The 21,707-nt window shown below is 44.9% G+C and overlaps 1 protein-coding gene across 6 annotated transcripts in view; it reads right to left on the bottom strand.

The window, feature by feature from the left end:
• The window catches only part of NVL (nuclear VCP like), a 104,672-nt gene that overhangs the window by 5,842 nt on the left and 77,123 nt on the right, over positions 1 to 21,707 (bottom strand). For 5 of the 6 annotated variants that reach the window (XM_007988337.3, XM_037985516.2, XM_037985515.2 and 2 more), the window contains 2 exons: positions 18,376 to 18,482; positions 3,105 to 3,181 (listed from right to left, as the gene is read on the bottom strand). In XM_007988337.3, the coding sequence (XP_007986528.3) occupies positions 3,105 to 3,181; positions 18,376 to 18,482 (184 nt within the window). The remainder of the gene's footprint in view (positions 1 to 3,104; positions 3,182 to 18,375; positions 18,483 to 21,707) is intronic. The other variant, XR_005236059.2, reaches the window with a different exon arrangement.

Here is a 21,707-nt window from a genome sequence, read left to right as displayed (position 1 = left end):
GACGCCCGCCACCACGCCTGGCTAACTTTTTGTAGTTTTAGTAGAGACAGGGTTTCACCGTGTTACCCAGGATGGTCTCGACCTCCTGACCTTGTGATCTGCCCGCCTCAGCCTCCCAAAGTGCTGGGATTACAGGCATGAACCACCGCGTCCAGCCTGCTCCAGCCTGCTCTTAGCTTTTAGGTAAGATATTTCTAGGCCAGGTGCAGTGGCTCACGCCACTTAGGTGGGAGAATCACTTGAGCCCGAGAGGTGGAGGTTGCAGTGAGCCAAGATCGCACCACTGCACTGCAGCCTGGGCGACAGAGCGAGACTCCGTCTCAAAAACAACAACAACAACAACAACAACAACAAAAAACAAAAACAAAAACAAAAAACTAAACTCAAGAAGAAAGGAAATGATGGAGGAAACAATACAATGCATAAAAGGCTAAAGTGCTGACTAGCATATTCATGTATTACATAACGTCTAAAGTAAGATTATTAAAAAGTCATTTATGGGCTGAGCGCAATGGGTCGTGCCTGTAATTCCAGCACTTTGGGAGGTGGAGATGGCAGAATTGCTTGAGCCTGGGAGGCATAGGCTATAGTGAGCCTGGGTGACAGAGTGAGACCCTGTCTCAAAAAAACCCCAAAAAAGTCACTTACGGCTCCAAGTTCAGAAGGGAAAAATACAAACCCTGGAAAGTCTTTAATGCAGCTGACTCAAGTTAAAACTGAATGAACACATCATAAGTTACTTAAAATATGACAAATACAAACAGGCCTTCACTTATTATTTCATGTAATAATATGCTGAGTCAGCACAGTTCTGAGTTAAATGAAAGACACTCATGCTGACTGGAGTTTCACTACTTTACAGCTGAAACAGGATTCTTAGAGATTCTTTGAGAAAGAGTTTGAATTTGGGAATAAAAACCTCACTTCTATTATTCAGAAGTCTTGGAAATAAAAGATGAAAAAAAAATGATTTTTTTTAAAAAACACCTCATCTCTGGACATCAAACTTATTATATAATGTTGATAATCCCCATACTATATAAATTTTTTTTTTTTTGAGATGGAGTCTCGCTCTGTTACCTAGGCTGGAGTGCAGTGGCACGATCTTGGCTCATTGCAACCTCCGTGTCCCGGGTTTGAGTGATTCTCCTGCCTCAGACACATACTATATAAAAGTAAAGACCCACAGAGCTTAAATTTTTAACTGAATCTGGTGTTTTGTTGGCTAAATGTTAGGGTTATAACATTATTTAATAATCACATGCCCGCTGGGGTATTCATTCCTTCCCCCAGTATGAAATATAACATTGGTGGAGACATCATTAACGCAAATAGACAGCTAAAGACTGTAGTGGTGTAGTATCTCTCAAACTGTGATTACAGTGGCAAGAAAATCCAAAATGTACACCATTCAACTTTAGCCCTAACCCCTTCACAGACTGACAGCCTACTTGGTATATCCAAAAGATTTAGACCAGGGCAAGTTCCGCCACCAAAAACACCTCTGTTACTGAAAATCTTTTCAGATTTGAGCACTTAAAGCTGTTATTATTATTATTTTTTGTAGAGACGGGGTCTTACTATGTTGCCCAGGCTGGTCTCGAACTTCTGGCCTCAAACAATCTGCCCACCTTGGCCTCCCAAAGGGCTAGGATTACAGCTGTGAGCCACTGCTCCTACCTTTAAAGCAGTAAACTACTCAAGAAGTAGTCCTCTAAGCAGTAAGGTCATTTCTTTATTTTTAATTTTATTTATTTATTTATTTTTGAGATGGAGTCTTGCTCTGTTGCCCAGGCTGGAGTGCACTGACACGATCTCAGCTCACTGCAACCTCCACCCCCTGGGTTCAAGCAATTCTCCTGTCTTGGCCTCCCTAGTAGCTGGGATTACAGGCACGCGCTACCATGCCCGGCTAATTTTTGTATTTTTAGTGGAGACAAGGTTTCACCATGTTGGCCAGGCTTGTCTCCAATTCCTGAACTCACGTGATCTACCCACCTCGGCCTCCAAAAGTGCTTGGATTACAGGCGTTGAGCCACCGTGCCTGGCCACATAATTTAAATAAAGACTGATATGGATTTGATTCCTAACTAGGGGGTGAGGCACATCCTATTTAACGGAAGGTAGGGGCATTTACATCTGCATCTCAGCACCCCTCCTGATGAAGGGTGATGAATTTCTCTTCATTGAGAATCACTGCTACATTAGAAGGACATAATAGGGGAAAAAATGGCCAGGCGTGCTGGCTCACACCTGTGATCCCAGCAGTTTGGGAGGCTGAGGCGTGAGGGACTACTTAAGCTCAGAGTTCATGACAAGCCTGGGCAATATGGCAAGACCCCATAACTACAAAATTTTTTTAAAAAAATTAGCTGGGCATGGTGACGTGCACCTGTAGTCCCAGCTATCCGGGAGGCTGAGGTCAGAGGATTGTTTTTCAACAAAGGAAGTAAAGGAAGTAAAGGCCAGTGAACCATGATCATGCCACTGTACTCCAGCCTGGGTGAAAGAGGGAAACCCTGTCTGGAAAAAAAAAAAAAAAAAGAAAGAAAGAAACAAAACAAAAAGCCATAGGGGGTATTGTCTCTGTTAGTTAAATTCTGTGTACCCAAATTGGGAAAGTTAACAAACAAATTTACTTCAAAACACATGAAGAAAAACTAACAACTGTAACAACCACAAACATAGGAAGGAAGAAGGCAGAAATGTCAGATTTCCTGATGTTACTACAGGCTATGTGGAGGTAAAAAGGTGTGCAGTGAAAATGCATCCTGAGGGCTGGAAAATGTGGCAATTGTAGATTAGTCTCTTTTAAATGCTGACGCACCAGTACGATTTGTAAAGGACAGCAATGCTGGTTAGGGTAGGTTAAGTACCAAGAGTCAACATATGAAAGGACTCCCCTGTTCCCGGGAATTCCTTCAGAGCCTCCAAATGTGCAGTCTCTTCTCTAAGAAGGGAGATGCCAGACACTTTATATGCTTCATGGGATACCTCATTTAATCCTCCCAACAATCTGCTGAGGTGAGCATCATCACATCTCATTTTATAGATGAGGAAATTGAACCCCAGAGAGTGAATTGACTTAAGATTTAAACACTTACGTATAGCAATCACAGCGAAGGTCACCAGCAATTGCTTCCAAATTTACATCTGCATCCAGTGGTGGTTTGGTACCATTCTAAGTAAGAGAGAAAAATGATTTTTCATTGAAGTTTTAAAGACCATGCCGGGCGTGGTGGCTCATGCTTGTAATCCCAGCACTTTGGGAGGCTGAGATGGGCGGATCACAAGGTCAGGAGATCGAGACCATCCTGGCTAACATGGTGAAACCCCGTCTCTACAAAAAAAAAATACAAAAAACTAGCCGGGTGAGGTGGCGGGCGCCTGTAGTCCCAGCTACTCGGGAGGCTGAGGCAGGAGAATGGCGTGAACCCGCGAGGCGGAGCTTGCAGTGAGCTGAGATCCAGCCACTGCACTCCAGCCTGGGCGACAGAGCGAGACTTCGTCTCAAAAAAAAAAAAAAAAAATTAGCCGGGCGTTATGGTACACACCTGTAGTCCCAGCTACTCAGGAGGCTGAGGCATGAGAACTGCTTAAGCCCTGGAGGTGGAGGTTATAGTGAGCAGAGATCACGCCACTGCACTCCAGCCTGGGCGACAGAGTGAGACTGAGTCTCAAAATAAAGATAAAGACCATATTCATCTACATAATAGCTTCTTAATAATGGCTGTTTGACTAAATGAGTATAACTGACTTCCAGACCAGTGCTGTTAAGATTTATACAAATTTCAATGTTGAGAAATGAGGCTAAGAAGCAGATTCCAAACTTGAGAAAGCTAAAGGCAAACAATTTATGCTCATGAAGTTTGAGGAATTTGTGTACAGTTGCAGCAAATACTAAGCATCAACAAGAATGAAAACCAGCACCTCGATCTTTCCAAAGGTGAAGAAACACATTTCCTTTCCAGCTTAAATATGGCAAATACTTAAGCAATGCTTAGTGTTGGTGTGAGGCTGGCTAGGACGGGAGAAATAATACTGAACCTGGCCAGGACAGAAGGAGCAGTATTTGCTCTATAATAAAAGCAGAGTCCTCTGAGCTCAATATATTCTTTCTTAATCATTTATCTAACACTCAATCCTGATTTTGGTGCCAATTCCCCTTCAGCTCATTTCAAGAGACATTAGCAATGACAAGTATGTTGCAACTCAGAGCTCAGAATTTCTCATGAGACTGGATGTAGAGAAAACAAACCAACCCAGAGTTTTAACACTTAACCCAGTACCTTGCTTGCATACATTATGTTTAATAATATTTTTAGTGACAAACTGCAGAGGCAAACAAAACGAGCTTTGTCTTCCCCCTAGGGTCTTGCTCTGTCGCCCAGGCAGGAGTGCAGTGGAACAACCACAACAGACTTGACCTCCTGGGCACAAGAGATCCTTCTACCTCAGCCTCCGGAGGAGCTGGAACTACATGCCACCATGCCTGGCTAGGCCTGAGCCAAGATCGCACCACTGCACTCCTGAGTAGCTAGGACTACAGGCGCATGCCACCACGCCTGGCTAATTTTTTGTATTTTTAGTAGAAACGGGGTTTGGCCAGGCTGGTCTCAAACTCCTAGCCTCAGGTGATCTGCTCACCTCAGCCTCCCGAAGTGCTGGGATTACAGGTGTGAGCTACCGGGTCTGCTTTTTTTTGGAGATGGGGTCTTGCTATGTTGCCTAGGCTTGTCTCAAACTCCTGGCCTCAAGCAATTCTCCTGCCCCAGCCTCCCAAAATGCTGGGATTACAGACATAAGCCACTGCACCCAATCAAAACAGTTTTTAATTATTTAAAATGTGTGACAGTTAGATGGTAAGCTTATGAGTATTTGCTTATTATTCTGATTCATAACTTACATATACATTGCATATGTTCTTTCCTGTGTAGCAAATATTATATTATTAAATAACTATTTTAAGAAGAAACATCACGGGGCGCAGCAGCTTGCACCTGTAATCCCAGCACTTTGAGAGGCCGAGGAGGGCGAATCACCTGAGGTCAGGAGTTTGAGACCAGCCTGGCCAACATGGTGAAACCCCGTCTCTACTAAAACAAAAATTAGCTGGGCATGGTGGCGTGTGCCTTTAATCACAGCTACTCGGAAGGCTGAGACAGGAGAATCACTGGAACCTGGGAGGTGGAGGCTGCAGTGAGCTGAGATCGTACCACTGCACTCCAGCCTGGGTGATGGAGACTTGGTCTCAAAAAAAAAAAAAAAGAAAAAAGAAAAGAAGAAACACACACAAAAGTGAACCCATTAAGCTTTTCTCTTTTTTTTTCTTTGAGACAGAGTCTGGCTCTGTCACCCAGGTTGAAGTGCAGTGGCGCAATCCTGGCTTACTGTAACCTCCACCTCCCGGGCTCAAGCGATCCTCCCACCTCAGACTCTTGGGTAGCTGGGACTACAGGCACCCACTACCACACCTGGCTAATTTTTGTATTTTTTGTAGAGATGGGGTTTCACGATGTTGCCCAGACTGATCTCAAACTCCTCAGCTCAAGTGATCTGTCCACTTTGGCCTCCCAAAGTGCTGGGATTACAGGTGTGGGCCACAGCGCCTGCCCAGTAAGCTTTTCTTAGTGTAAAGCGTCAGCCTGGCAAAGTGCTCCAAGCACAGGGTTCGGTGACCTGGCTGACAGGACTGGAGTTGCCGGCCTTGTGCACTAGTTACCTGTTGCTCTGCCCACATTCACATACCAGCCTCTTACTGCATCCCTGCAGGGCATGTTCAAGAACTGCATACATTATACATCTGTTAGTTGCTATCACTAAATAAAATGGACATGTTATCTACCACAGGTTCAAGAAACAGTTAATTTCCCATTCAATCCATTTTGACCTGGGACCCAAACTATGATCTTAGGCAAACAACCTTGTGCTTTTTCCTCTGAGTAGTAAAACGAAAGGGTCAGAATGTAGGATTGCTAAGCATCTTTTAGTGTGAACAATTTTCAACTGAGTCAAGATAGTGGTCAATCCTGGGGGCAGGTAGGAGTGGGTAGTGACTGGAAGCAGAAGGGCAACTTTTGTAGGTGTGGGAATGTTCTATTTTATTGTGGCAAAACATATAAAAAACTGAGCATTTCAACCGTTTTTCAGTGTACAGGTCAGTGGCATTAAGTCCCTCCGCATTGTTGTATCACCCCACCCAGCTCCAGAACTTTTCTATCTTCCCAAAAGAAAACAACGCATCCGTTAAACAGTAACTCCCCATTCCTCCTGCCCCTGCCTCCCAATCCCCAGCAGTCACCATTCTACTTCATAATTCTTTTTTTTTTTTTTTTTTTGAGACGGAGTCTTGCTCTGTCGCCCAGGCTGGAGTGCAGTGGCCAGATCTCGGCTCACTGCAAGCTCCGCCTCCCGGGTTCACGCCATTCTCCTGCCTCAGCCTCCCGAGTAGCTGGGACTACAGGCACCCGCCACCTCGCCCGGCTAGTTTTTTGTAATATTTAGTAGAGACGGGGTTTCACCGTGTTAGCCGGGATGGTCTCGATCTCCTGACCTCGTGATCCACCCGTCTCCGCCTCCCAAAGTGCTGGGATTACAGGCTTGAGCTACCGCGCCCGGCCTCTACTTCATAATTCTATGAATTAGACTTGGAGTGTTCTCTTTCTTGATCTAGAGACTTTGTTTGTAACAATTCATGGAGCTGGACATTTACGACTTTTTAATTTTTTTTCTTGACTCTCTAAATCTACTTTACATTTACCACGTTTCTGTAGGTGTATCACACTTCAGTAAAAAGAGCTAAAAAGTGGAAATAACACTGGACGAGGAATTGGAAAACCTGAGTTTTAAAGTTCAGATTTGCAACTGAATGGCCTTTATGGAAGTTTGTTACCTTTATTATTTATTTAATATTTTTGATAATAAGAAACCAGTATCTTATCTCCAGATGAGTATACACAATTTTGTGCTATATTTGAGAGGGAAGGGGGGCATCAGTGAACATGTAATAGTGATTTCTTAAAATGAAGACTAGCATAGACTTTCTTGCTATGGTGGTGGGCTGCTACATTAGGTAGGAGCCCTTATTAGGTGCTTTCTGTGATTTTAAGAATCTATCAACTTACCTCAACTGTCACACTGTCACATTAGCTTAGGGATCTTCCCTAAGGACACTCCACGTGCTGTTAGACAATCTAATCTCAAACTATCTAGTGTCCTGTTTTAATCAAAAGCTCAATCATAGGAAGACAATTATTTTATACTTCTCAATATCTAAATTCTACCCTTGGATTAAGCCGGACCTCCACGAGGTCCTGTGCACCCTCAGAGTGCATTTCTTGGACCTTCATCAAATTGTGTTTAATGAACTGGCTTTGAGTAATACCCTCAGTTTATATTAAGAAAATGACAAGCCTCAGTCCCAAGAGGCTTACTGTGTTTATGTCAGAAATATTAATAAAGACATTGTGCATCACATCTTAGTGTTCTCTTTGTGAGGACCCAGAGGAATTTTTCTTTTTTGTGTCTCGCTCTGTTGCCAGGCTGGAGTGCAGTGGTGCAATCTCGGTTCACTGCAACCTCCGCCTCCCAGGTTCAAGTGATTCTCCTGCCTCAGCCCCCTAAGTAGCTGAGATCACAGGCATGTGCCACCACACTGGATAATTTTTGTATTTTAGTAGAGATGGGGTTTCACCATATTGGTCAGGCTGGTCTGAAACTCCTGACCTCGTGATCTGCCTGCCTCGTGATCCACCCGCCTCGGCTTCCCAAAGTGCTGGGATTACAGGTGTGAGCCACAGTGCCCAGCAGAGGAGGAATTTTTCTCACATTTGCATAGTGGGAGAATTGTCGGCTTTCTATTCTTAGCATACCCTTTGTTTAAGAAAAATCTTTTGTGAAAGAAAGCTCAGTATATAAAGGAACACAATAAATAAATGAGGTGGGGTATGAGCTTAAGAAAATGAATTCATTGTTATACATTTAGATACTCTCAGAAGTTTCCTAATTCTTAGAAGATTGAACCTTTAGAAAAATAATTTCAGGCCGGGCGCGGTGGCTCAAGCCTGTAATCCCAGCACTTTGGGAGGCCGAGACGGGCGGATCACGAGGTCAGGAGATCGAGACCATCCTGGCTAACACGGTGAAACCCCATCTCTACTAAAAAATACAAAAAACTAGCCGGGCGAGGTGGCGGGCGTCTGTAGTCCCAGCCACTCGGGAGGCGAAGGCAGGAGAATGGCGTGAACCCGGCAGGCGGAGCTTGCTGTGAGCCGAGATCCGGCCACTGCACTCCAGCCTGGGTGACAGAGCGAGACTCCGTCTCAAAAAAAAGAATTAAAAAAAAAAAAAAAAAGAAAAATAATTTCAAATACCCTCGAAAGAAAGTAACAAAGTGTCCTCCTTTTTTTTTTTTTTTTGAGACGGAGTCTCGCTCTGTCGCCCAGGCTGGAGTGCAGTGGCCGGATCTCAGCTCACTGCAAGCTCCGCCTCCCGGGTTCATGCCATTCTCCCGCCTCAGCCTCCCGAGCAGCTGGGACTACAGGTGCCCACCACCTCGCCGGGCTAGTTTTTTGTATTTTTAGTAGAGATGGGGTTTCACCGTGTTAGCCAGGATGGTCTCGATCTCCTGACCTCATGATCCGCCCGCCTCGGCCTCCCAAAGTGCTGGGATTACAGGCTTGAGCCACTGCGCCCGGCCTTTTTTTTTTTTTTTTTTTTTTTTTGAGACAGACTCTCACCCTGTGGCCCAGGCTAAAGTGCGATGGAGTGATCTCGGCTCACTGCAAGCTCCCCCTCCCGGGTTCAAGAGATTCTTCTCCCTCAGCCTACCAAGTAGCTGGGATTACAGATGTGCACTACCATGCCCAGCTAATTTTTTGTATGTTTAGTAGAGATGGGTTTCACTATGTTGGCCAGGCTGGTCTCTGATCTCGTGATCTACCCACCTCGGCCTTCCAAAGTGCTGGGATTACAGGCATGAGCCACCACGCTCAGCCAAACTCTCCTTTTTTTGAGGGCATGAGGTGTACTCTATCTAGGATACCTCCAAAAGTTTCTATAGCAACATTACTTTCTAATTAGTAGAAATAAGGGCTAAGGAATCTTTGGATCATTGAAATCTAACTATTCTTTCATTGAAATATGGTAATCTTTCCGACTTATAGTAAGAACTAAAATGAATTCTATTTAGTCTCAAGTGAGAGCAATGAGAAGAGTTTTATTTTATTTTATTATTATTTTTTTTGAGACGGAGTCTTGCTCGTCACCCAGGCTGGAGTGCAGTGGTGCGATCTCAGCTCACTGCAAGCTCCACCTCCCGGGTTCACGCCATTCTCCTGCCTCAGCCTCCCGAGTAGCTGGGACAACAGGCGCCCGTCACCACGCCCGGTTAACTTTTTGTATTTTTTAGTAGAGACGGGGTTTCACCGTGTTAGCCAGGATGGTCTCGATCTCCTGACCTTGTGATCCGCCCGCCTCAGCCTCCCAAAGTGCTGGGATTACAGGCGTGAGCCACCACGCCCGGCGAAAAGAATTTTAAATGGCATAATAAAGAGCTTATAAAACAAAATATGAGTATTTCAGAAAATCATTTATTGAAATGGTACTAGGATATCAAGTATTTAGAAGCTTAAACTAATTTGGTTTTTCTTTATGCCATTTTCTCTTAATAATATTATATTACAATAATACTATATTATTTTTTAATAAAGGCCTTAATGGAAATCTCAAATAATTTGGTAACTACAGAAAGCTAAGTTAAAGGAATTATTAGAAAAAGAAGGAAAACAGTCTCTTAAGGAAATTATAGGCCGGGCGTGGTGACTCATGCCTGTAATCCCAGCACTCTGGGAGGCCAAGGCGGGCAGATCACCTGAGGTCAAGAGTTCAAGACCAGCCTAGGCAACATGGTGAAACCCTGTGTCTACTAAAAATACTGGGTGTAGGCCGGGTGCGGTGGCTCATGCCTGTAATCCCAGCACTTTGGGAGGTCGAGGCAGGCGGATCACCTGAGTTCAGGAGTTTGAGACTAGCCTGGCCAACATGGTGAAACACCATCTCTACTAAAATACAAAACTTAGCCGGGTGTGGTGGCAGGTGCCCATAATCCCAGCTACTCGGGACACTGAGGCAGGAGAATTGCTTGAACCCAGGAGGCAGAGGTTGCAGTGAGCCGAGATCACACCACTGCACTCCAGCCTACGGAACAAGAGCGAGACATCATCTCAAAAAAAAAAAAAAAAAAAAAAAAATACAGGTGTGGTGGCAGGTGCCTATAACTCCAGCTATTTAGGAGGCTGAGGCAGGAGAATCACTTGAACCTGGGAGGCAGAGGTTGCAGTGAGCCAAGATCACACCATTGCACTCTAGCCTGGGCATCAAGAGCAAAACTCTGTCTCAAAGGAAAAAAAAAGTTATCCCACAAATATTGTATGATTCTACTTGTATGAGGTACCTAGTAATAGGCGAAGTATAGAGACAGAAAGTAGAACGGTGGTTGCCAGGGGCTAAGGAGGAAGGAATGGGCAGTTCGTGTTTAATGGGGACGGAGTTTCAGTTTGGGAAGCTGAAAAAGTTCTGGAGATGAGTAGTGGTGATGGCTGCACAGCAATGTGAATGTACTTACTGCCACAGAAATATACATTTAAAAATGGCGAAAATGGTAAATTTTATGTTATATATCTATAGTATTTTACTAAAATTTGAAAAAAGTTATGGCTTATTTACACTGATATTTTCCTATAAATCTTTTTTCTTTTTTTGAGACGGAGTCTCGCTCTGTCGCCCAGGCTGGAGTGCAGTGGCGCGATCTCGGCTCACTGCAACCTCTGCCTCCCGGGTTCACGCCATTCTCCTGCCTCAGCCTCCCGAGCAGTTGGGACTACAGGCGCCCACCACCACGCCCGGCTAATTTTTTTGTATTTTTAGTAGAGACGGGGTTTCACCGTGTTCGCCAGGATGGTCTCAATCTCCTGACCTCGTGATCCTCCTGCCTCAGCCTCCCAAAGTGCTGGGATTACAAGCGTGAGCCACTGTGCCCGGCCGATATTTTCCTATAATTCTTATTAAGCATTATATGTTATGAAATACTCAGGTTCAAAAAGTAATTCAAGACATGCTACTACTTTTATTTTAACAAATATTTTCATTTGGTCATACAAATCTATTTTTTTTTTTTTTTTTTTTTTTTGTGAGATGGAGTCTCACTCTGTATCCAGGCTGGAGTGCAGTGGCATGATCTCACTTCACTGGATTCACGCCATCCTCCTGCCTCAGCCTTCCGAGTAGCTGGGACTATAGGCACACGCCACCATGCCTGGTCAATTTTGGTATTTTCAGTAGAGATGGGGTTTCACCATACTGGTCAAGCTGGTCTCAAACTCCTGACCTCAGGTGACCCACCCACCTCGGCCTCCCAAAGTGCTGGGATTACAGGCGTGAGCCACCATGCCCAACCAACTTTATTCTTAAATCTATTCTTAATTACATATCAGAGTTTAGAATCATTAATGCTTTCTTGTTTTGTTTTGTTTTGTTTTGTTTTGAGACGGAGTTTCGCTCTTCTTGCCTAGGCTAGAATGCAATGGTGCAATCTCGGCTCACTGCAACCTCTGCTTCCTGGGTTCAAGCGATTCTCCTGTCTCAGCCTCCTGAGTAGCTGGGATTACAGGTACCCACCACCATGCCTGGCTAATTTTTTTTGGTATTTTTAGTAGAGACGGGGTTTCACCATGTTGGCCAGGCTGGTCTCGAACTCCTGACCTCATGATCCACCCGCCTTAGCCTCCCAAAGTGCTGGGATTATAGGCGTGAGCCACCGTACCTGGCCCACTCACTCTTCTTTTATGAAACTTAGATCCCAAAAGATACGAAGAAGTTGCTTTGACCCACAAATTTTTTTCAGACTTTTAAGAACAGGACTAAACATCTTTATTCTAATCTCTTTATAATATTTCAGATGTTAATAGGAGAAAGAGAAAACTGCATATAAAACAATCTGGGAAATTAAAGTCAAAAGCCAGCAAACTGAAATAGAAAGGGTAAACATTAAAAATGCCAATTTTCCTCACTTTGTTGACTTACAAACAACATACATGGGCAGGAAGTCTACCTTGTGACTTCTTCCCTCTGAGATTAGATATTGTGCTTCCTCTTCCTCTCACTCTGCCCTGCTTTAGCCATCAACAAAGTTTTTTAAACAAAAACACTCATGACCTCTGAAGGATGAGGTTAAGATAAGGATGTGAAATTGCAGTGCTAATAGCCCTCTTGAGAGGGCACCAGGCCGACGCAGGCAGACAGGGCACAGGGAGGCTCCATGTGGGTCCTGCTCCTGGGCAGCTCTGCCCAATAAGGTTCCAAGTCTTAGAATAGGACACAGTAAGAATTGAAGCAAAAATGCACTCTCAAGACAAAGAGAATAAACTAACAAAAGCCCTTCTGCCGTTGGCACAGACAGAGGCTGAGGACTGACTATGCAGCAGTCTAAACCACAATCTACAAAAGTTGCTTTTGGACAGGCAAGGTGGCTCACGCCTGTAATCCCAGCACTTTGAGAGGCCGAGGTGGGCAGATCACAAAGTCAGGAGTTCCAGGCCAGCCTGGCCAACATGGTGAAACCTCATTTCCCTAAAAATACAAAAATTAGCCAGGTGTGGTGGCACGTGTCTGTAATCCCAGCTACTCGGGAGGCGGGGTTCGTCTGCCTTGGCATCCCAAAGTGCTGGGATTACAGGTGTGAACCACCATGCTCGGCCAAAGTTAACCTCTATTGAAATGTCTTTTCTGTTTTTTTTTTCTTCTTCCATATTCACAACTTTGTGCTTGGAAGCTGCAGGACTCCTCTCTGTTACCCAACCCATTTATACCAGATGACTATTTTTTTTTTTTTTTTGGAGACAGAGTTTTGCTCTTGTTGCCCAGGTTGGAGTGCAATAGTACGATCTCAACTCACCACAACCTCTGCTTCCCGGGTTCAAGCTATTCTCCTGCCTCAGCCTGCTGAGTAGCTAGGATTACAGGCATGCGCCACCATGCCCAGCTAATTTTGTATTTTTAGTAGAGATGGGGTTTCTCCATGTTGGTCAGGCTGGTCTCGAACTCCTGACCTCAGGTGGTCCGCCTGCCTCAGCCTCCCAAAGTGCTGGGATTACAAGCATGAGCCACCACGCCCGGCCAGATGACTATTCTATACAGACAGACAAACCAAATACATACATACATACATATATGGTCATGAGAGAAAATCTGAAAATACAAAGCAAATGAGCACTCTGGGAGGCCAAGGCAAGCAGATGAGACCAGGAGATCGAGACCAGATTGACCAACATGGGGAAACCCCAACTCTACTAAAACTACAAAAATTAGCTAGGTATGGTGGCCCATGCCTGTAGTCCCAGCTACTTGGGAAGCTGAGGCAGGAGAATCACTTGAACCTGGGAGGCAGAGGTTACAGTGAGTAGAGTAACATCTGACATGTAGGCTGATATTATCAGGTAGGTCTTGTTGTTGCTCCAAGCTGGCTGGGCCCTTACAGTGAAGCTGTGGTGCTCTCCTATTACACATAAATAATTCCACAGAATACGGACATTAGACAAGGCCACTCTGTGACCGTGAAGGATCAAGACAGAAATGAGAACACTCTGTAATGAGTCTGAACATGGACAAAGCATAAACACTGTCCAAGACACAAAAATGACCAAACATCCGCCATCTTAGCTAATATAACTACTGTTTCTTTGCCAATCACAGTTTTAGCCTTGGTCTAATCTTCCTTCCGTTTAGGCAAGATTTCTTGTCACCCAAATATAGAATTATGCTTGCTTTTTAACAGCCATTCAGGGCAAAGGCTGTTATTAAATCCTTCCCAAATCTAACACAAATCCCAAATCAATTAAGTCCTAATACCCTCTTACTGAGATATGCCCCCAGTTCCCCATGGAGTACATTCTCCTGCACTGCAAAGAGTAATAAGCCCAACTTGTTCAACCACATGTGTGCTCTTGGTGGGGTTTGGTTGAAGAGCACTAACAAAGTGGAAAAATGACGCATAATGCCATCTCCCAGAGGCAAGCACTGTATGTTGGCATATTTCTTTCTTGATGTTTTTCACTGTATGTCTTTATACATACAGTTGAAATCGCCACACTATTCAGTCACCTTTATTTACTTCCCCTCTTCAGGAATGAATTAATACATTTGTCATTGTTTCATAAACATTCCTATTATCATCTAGAAGGCACGCTCCTGATAGGTAAGACAATGTCTTACGTTTCTCAGTCTCTACACAATCAAGGATGTATTTAGTTTATAACAAATACTTATCAATGAAGTGGGATACTTTTTTTTTATTTTGAGATGGAGTCTCACTCTGTCGCCCAGGTTGGAGTACAATCTTGGCTCACTGCAACCTCTACCTCCCAGGTTCAAGTGCTTCTTGTGCCTCAGCCTCCTGAGTAGCTGGGATTATAGGAGCACACCATCATGCCCAGCTAATTTTTGTATTTTTGTAGAGACACTGTTTTGCCATGTTGGCCAGGCTGGTCTTGAACTCCTGACCTCAAGTGATCCACCTGCCTAGGTCTCCCAAAGTGCTAGGATTACAGGCATGAGTGGGGTACTTTGAATATTCACCCCTTGGTCTGAGGCCTAATGATTTTGGCAAATAGCACTGAAATTCTAGATTAATGAAGAGTAAAGTTGTTCTGGTGTGAGTACCATACATTGAATGAAACACAGCAGGAAGAATGAGCCAATCATTCTTCTGGTTCAAAATCTATAAGGCTCTGAATACCACATGCCTCATCTCTGGCATGTCTAGAAATACATACCAATCCAACTTTTCTCTTTAGTTCATGAAATCCCAAGGACAAGTGTGAAAGCATTATCATTATGTCACCATGACTACAGGAAATTCTTATAATTGGATATGTGTGTGCTTATTTGTATATACATACACACCCACATACATTGACCAAAGCAAACAAAATCTCACTATCATAGTTCCTAATGACAGAGCCAAGGAGGCCAGGAATGGTGGCTCACGCCTGTAATCCCAGCACTTTGGGAGGCTGAGGTGGGCGGATCACTTGAAGTCAGGAGTTTGAGACCAGCCTGGCTAACATGGTGAAACCCCGTCTCTACTAAAAATACAAAAAAAAAAAAAAAAATTAGCCGGGTGTGGTGGCATCCATCCACCTGTGGCCCCAGCTATGCAGGGAGGCTGAAGCCGATTTGCTTGAACCCGGGAGGTGGAGGTTGCAGTGAGCTGAGATCACGCCATTGCACTCCAGCCTGGGCGACAAACAGGGTCTCTTTTTTTGACACACTGTCAAAACAAAAAACAAAAAACAAAAAAAAACAGAGCCAACAAAAGGGAGAGAAGATGCTATGATGCAGTCATCATCAAATTTGTCTGATGCAAAGAAATAAGTATATGGCACCAAAGCAGGGTTTCTTAACTTTGGCATTATTGATATTTTGAGTTGGATAATTCTTTTTTCTTTCCCTTGAGACAGGGTCTCAGCTCTGCTGCTCAGGCTGGAGTGCAGTGGTGTGATCATGGCACACTGCAGCCTCGACCTCTTGGGGTCAAGTCATCCTCCCACCTCAGCCTACCAAGTAGCTGGGACTACGGGTGCATGTCACTATGCCTAGCTAATTAAATAAAAACATTTTCTTGGCAAGGCGCGGTGGCTCACGTTTGTAATCCCAGCACTTTGGGAGACTTGAGGCAGGTGGATCACAAGGTCAGGAGTTCGAGACCAGCCTGGCCAATGTGGTGAAACCCCGTTTCTACTAAAAATACAAAAATTAGCAGGGTTTGGTGGTGCACGCCTGTAATCCCAGCTACTCAGGAGGCTGAGGCAGGAGAATCACTTGAACATGGGAGGTGGAGGTTGCAGTGAGCTGAGATGGCACCACTGCACTCCAGTCTGGGCAACAGAGTGAGATTCCATTTTGAAAGAAAGAAAATATATATATATATATGTGTGTGTGTGTGTATATATATATTTTTCTTGTAGAGACAGGGTCTCACTATGTTGTCCAGGCTGGTCTCCAACTCCTGGCTCAAGTGATCCTCCTGCCTCAGCCTCCCAAATTGCTGGGATTACAGGCCTGAGCCACCATGCCTGGCCTTGGATAATTCTTTGTTGTTGGCTGTCCTGTGCACTGTGGAATATTTAGCAGCATTATCACTGCTCTGCGTAGTGGTAAACAAATGTCCCTAGACACTGCCAAATGTTCCCTGGGGATGTGAGGTGGGGTGGTGGGAAAACTGCCTTAGGTAGAGAACTACTGAACTAAAGCAGTATGTTTTCATGGCTTTGACCACCAGCTATGTCCTGATGACAGACAAAACTACAGCTCAGCCAGAGGACTCTCCTAAACTCCCAACCACAGACCCAACATCCTGCTCGACTTTTCCACTTGATAGTGCCCAGGCACCTGAAACTCAGACAGCTCATCTCCCAGATCTCTAATCCTGGTGGATGCCACCAGCTGCACAAGCTGCAAATTCATCTACCTTTTCCTTTAACTCCCAACTCTACAGTTAATCCAATGTCCTACTAATTAAAACCTTTAAACAGTTCTCCTATCTGTATCTTCTTTATTATTCCCGTGATAACGCCTTAGTTTGTTATTTTTTCTTTTTCATTGATGTTTCTGAGTCATATTGCCTTAGTTCTAAAATGCTTAATTTCATAGCTTTTAGTTTCACTAGCTTCCAAACTATTTTCCACACTGTGCATCAATAGAATCTTTCTACCCCACAAAGATGATCATCCTTCTGTTTTCATCTTCCCTGTTCTCCCTCCTCTGGGTGATTTTTAAGGAATACTGCTAAAGGCAATTTTAAGTAACGATGGCCCAGTGAAGCAGGATCACAGAATCTTCCTTTGTCAGCATCAAAAGAATACTAAAAAAAGTTTAAGATAGATAGATAGCTCTAGAAAAAGTTAGACACACATAATCAAGGGATTTCAGCAGAATCAGGAAGAACTGCCAAGGTATGCCACTTTCCAGGGAGCTGGACAGCACTGGGTACAACCCCATGGGAGTGGGACAGCTCCCATGGGGGAGGTATCTCCAACTGGATGGACAGAGTGGGTCCAGGTACAAGTGATTTCATCCCCAGAAGGGTTAACATCACCAGCTTAGCTCCCTCTCCCATCCCAAGGCTATAGAAATATAGACACAAAGCCCTGCTACAGACCTCAAAATGTGATGTGTCAAGGGCAGAAAAACTAGTTCCAGGTAGTGAGAAGTGGGATGACAGAACTCATTCACTTCTTTTTTTTGAGAGAGGATCTTGGTCTGTCACCCAGGCTTGAGAGCAGTGGTGCGATCTTGGCTGACTGCAACCTCCACTTCTTGGGCTCAAGCGATTTTCCAGCCTCAGCCAGGCATGAGCCATTGAGGTCCAGCTAATTTTTGTATTTTTTGTACAGATGGGGTTTCCCCATGTTTCCCAGGCTGATCTTGAACTCCTGAGGTCAAAGCAATCCACCTGCCTTGGCTTCCCAAAGTGCTGAGATGACAGGTGTGAGCCAACGTGTTTGGCCCACTTACTTACTTATTTTTAAAGATAGGGTCTTGCAGGGCCGGGCACAGTGGCTCACGCCTGTCATCCCAGCACTTTGGGAGGCCGAGGCGGGCAGGTCACGAGGTCAGGAGATTGAGACTATCCTGGCTAACACGGTGAAACCCCATCTCTACTAAAAAATACAAAAAATTAGCCAGGTGTGGTGGCGGGAGCCTGTAGTCCCAGCTACTCGGGAGGCTGAGGCAGGAGAATGGCGTGAACCTGGGAGGCAGAGCATGCAGTGAGCTGAGCTCTCGCCATTGCACTCCAGCCTGGGCGACAGAGTGAGACTCTGCCTCAGGAAAAAAAAAAAAAAAAAAAAGATAGGGTCTTGCTCTGTTGCCCAGGCTGGAGTGCAGTGGTGTGATCACAACTCCCTGGAGACCTGACCTTCTGGTCTCAAGCAATCCTTCCACCTAAGCCTTCTGAGTACATGGTACTACAGGCGGATGCCACCATATCTGGTTAATTTTTTCTATCTATAGTGAGACAGAGTCTCACTATATTGCCCAGGCTGGTACTGAACTCCTGGGCTCAGATCTGTCCAGCTCGCCCTCCCAAAGTGCTAGAGTTTCTCTAAAAGTTTCTACTCCATTTCAAATATGATCTGATGTAAATTATTTTAAAGTAATAATTGAAGATCAGTTCACCTTCCCTTTGGGAGATACAGGCTGGCCAAACACAGTTACAGAAAAGAAAAGTAATCAGTCAAATAAATTACTACCTGTTATAACTGTCTCTATTTAAAACAAGAGAAACACATATAAAAATGTACCATTTCCTTTACTCACTTTTGTAATAGTTTTTAAGATGGCAAGGCGATCTGTAGGGGGTGGTAAACCCACAAACAGTGTTTTGTCCAGGCGGCCCGGGCGCAGGATTGCAGGGTCAATTATATCTAGAGAAGGGAGAAAAAAGTCTTAAATAAAACCTTTTATTTTTATTTTTTAGAGACAGGGTCTTGTTCTGTCTCCCAGGCTGGAGTGCAGTGGCATGATCTCAGCTCACTGCAGCCTCAACCTCCCAGACTCCGGTGATTCTACCACCTCAGCCTCCTGAGTAGCTAAGACTATAGATGCATGCCACCATGCCTGGCTAATTTTTTTTCTTTTACTTAATTTAATTAATTAATTTTTTATTTCAATAGGTTTTTGGGGAACAGGTGGTATTTGGCTACATGAGTAAGTTATTTGGTGATTTTTGAGATTTTGGTGCACCCATCACTGGAGCAGCACACACTGTACTCAGTGTGCAGTCTTTTATCCCTCAACCACTCTCACCCTTTCCCTCGAATCCGCAAAAGTCCATTGTATCATTCTTATGCTTTGTGTCCTGATAGCTTAGCTCCACTTATGAGTGAGCACATACGATGTTTGGCTGGCTAATTTTTGTATTTTTAGTGGAGACAGGATTTCGACATGTTGCCCAGGGTAGTCTTGAACTCCCGAGTGCAATCCACCCTTCTCCGCCTCCCAAAGTGCTGCGATTACAGACGTGAGCCACTGTGCTCAGACCAAACAAATAAAATCTTTTAAAAAATGCAATTAGGCCGGGTACGGAGGCTCATGCCTGTGATCCCAGCACTTTGGGAGGCCAAGTAGGCGGATCACGATGTCAGGAGATAGAGACCATCCTGGCTAACACGGTGAAACCCCGTCTCTACTAAAATACAAAAAATTAGCCAGGCGTGATGGCGGGCGCCTGTAGTCCCAGCTACTTGGGAGGCTGAGGCAGGAGAATGATGTGAACCCGGAAGGCGGAGGTTGCAGGGAGCCGAGATTGCACCACTGCACTCCAGCCTGGGCAACAGAGCAAGGCTCCGTCTCAAAAAAAAAAAGCATTTAATGGCTGGGCAGGGTGGCTCACAATCCCAGCACTTTGGGAGGCCAAGGCGGGTGGATCACCCGAAGTCAGGAGTTTGAGACCAGCCTGGCCAATATGGTGAAACCCTGTCTCTACTAAAAATACAAAAATTAGCCGGGTATGGTGGCACACACGTGTAATCCCACCTATTCGGGAGGCTGAGGCAGGAGAATTGCTTGATTGCCTGAGCCAGCTTGAGCCCGGGAGACGGAGGTCACAGTGAACTGAGATCATGCCACTGCACTCCAGCCCGGCCAACAGAGTGATACTGTCTCAAAAAAAAAAAAAAAAAAAAGCAAAAAAAGCAACTAAAATGAGATGAGAAGAACCTCTTTTTAAAAAATTAAAAATTAATAAATTGCATTTTATTTAAATGAAAAACTTCCGCTCATCAAAATACATCTCTTTGGCCACGCATGGCGGCAGATCACCTGAGGTCAGGAGTTTGAAACCAGCCTGGCCAACATAGCGAAACCCTGTCTCTACTAAAAAAAAACCCCACAAAGTAGCTGGGTGTGGTAGCACACACCTGTAATCCCAGCTACTTGGGAGGCTGAGGCAGGAGAATCTCTTGAACCTGGGAGGCGGAGGTTGCAACGAGCTGAGATCATACCAGTGCACTCCAGCCTGGGTGACAGAGCGAGACTCTGTATCAAAAACAAAAACAAAAAAATAAAACATCTCCTTAAGAAAATGAAAAGTCCACCTCACCTTCTGGCCCCAAACTGCTCTTCCTCCAGGATTCCCTATCTCAGATAATGATCACCACACCACTCCACCCTACCCTACCTCCCAAATACCAAGCAAGTTTCTCCCTTCCCTCTAACCATTTTCCATCAAGCATTCCTCTGATTACGTCAACCCTCAGTCAAGGCAAACTGTAAGTCCTCCTAACTGGTTCTGCCTCTAGACTTCCTCTAGTGACCAATGGTGTGAAGCATTTTTCATGAGTTTATTTGCCATTTGTACAACTCCTATGGTGAAGTAACTGTACAAATCTTTTGGCCACTTTTATTTTTTAATGTTGATTAAATAATTTTGTAAACTGACACAGAAAAATGGTATATATTTAGGTTGTGCAACACGTTGTTGTTTTTGTTTTCAGACAGAGTCTCACTCTGTTGCCCAGGCTGGAGTGCAGTGGCACAATCTCAGCTCACTGCAACCTCTGCCTCCCAGGTTCAAGCAATTCTCCTGCCTCAGCCTCCCGAGCAGCTGGGATTACAGGCAACCACCAGCATGCCCGGCTAACTTTTATATTTTTAGTAGAGATGGGGTTTCATCATGTTGGTCAGGCTGGTCGTGAACTCCTGACCTCGTGATCCACCTGCCTTGGCCTCCCAAAGAGTGCTGGGATTACAGGCGTGAGCCACAGTGCCTGGCCTTTTTTTTGAGACGGAGTTTTGCTCTTGTTGCCCAGGCTGGAGTGCAATGGTGTAATCTCGGCTCACCACAACCTCTGCCTCCCGGATTCAAGCAATTCTCCTGCCTCAGCCTCCCAAGTAGCTGGGATTACAGGCATGCACCACCACACCTGGCTAATTTTTTTTGTATTTTTAGTAGAAACGGGATTTCTCCATGTTGGTCAGGCTGGTCTCGAACTCCCAACCTCAGGTGATCCGCTCATCTCGGCCTCCCAATGTGCTGGGATTACAGGCGTCAGCCACCGAGCCCGGCCAGCATGTGTTTTTAAAATGTGTATGCACTATGGAATGGCCAAGTTGAGACAACTGACGCAGGCATTACCTCATATTCTTACTACTTTTTTTGTGGTGAGATCACTTAAAATCTACTTTCTTGGCAATTTTCAAGTACCTTTTGGCCACTTTTAAAATGGTATAGTTTTTTTTTTTTGAGATGGAGTCTCACTCTGTCACCAGCTGCAGTGCAATGGCATGATCTCAGCTCACTGCAACCTCGGGTTCAAGTGATTCTCCTGTCTCAGCTTCCTGAGTAGCTGGGATTACAGGCACCGCCCATGTTCAGTTACTTTTTGTATTTTTAGTAGAGATAGGGTTTCACCATGCTGGCCAGGATGGTCTTGATTTCCTGACCTCGTGATCTGCATGCCTTGGCCTCCCAAAGTGCTGGGATTACACGCGTGAGCCACTGAGTCTGGCCCAAAATGGTATAGGTTTTTTATTTTTTATTTTTATTTTTAGATAGAGTCTCGCTCTGCCTCCCAGGCTGGAGTGCAGTGGTGCGATCTTGGCTTATGGCAAGCTCCGCTTCCCAGGTTCTCGCCATTCTCCTGCCTCAG

Source organism: Chlorocebus sabaeus, chromosome 25 (assembly GCF_047675955.1).
Source record: "Chlorocebus sabaeus isolate Y175 chromosome 25, mChlSab1.0.hap1, whole genome shotgun sequence".
Taxonomy (NCBI): Eukaryota; Metazoa; Chordata; class Mammalia; order Primates; family Cercopithecidae; genus Chlorocebus; species Chlorocebus sabaeus.
Note: the sequence above shows the minus strand (reverse complement) of the source record. Positions and strands in the feature narration are given on the sequence as shown.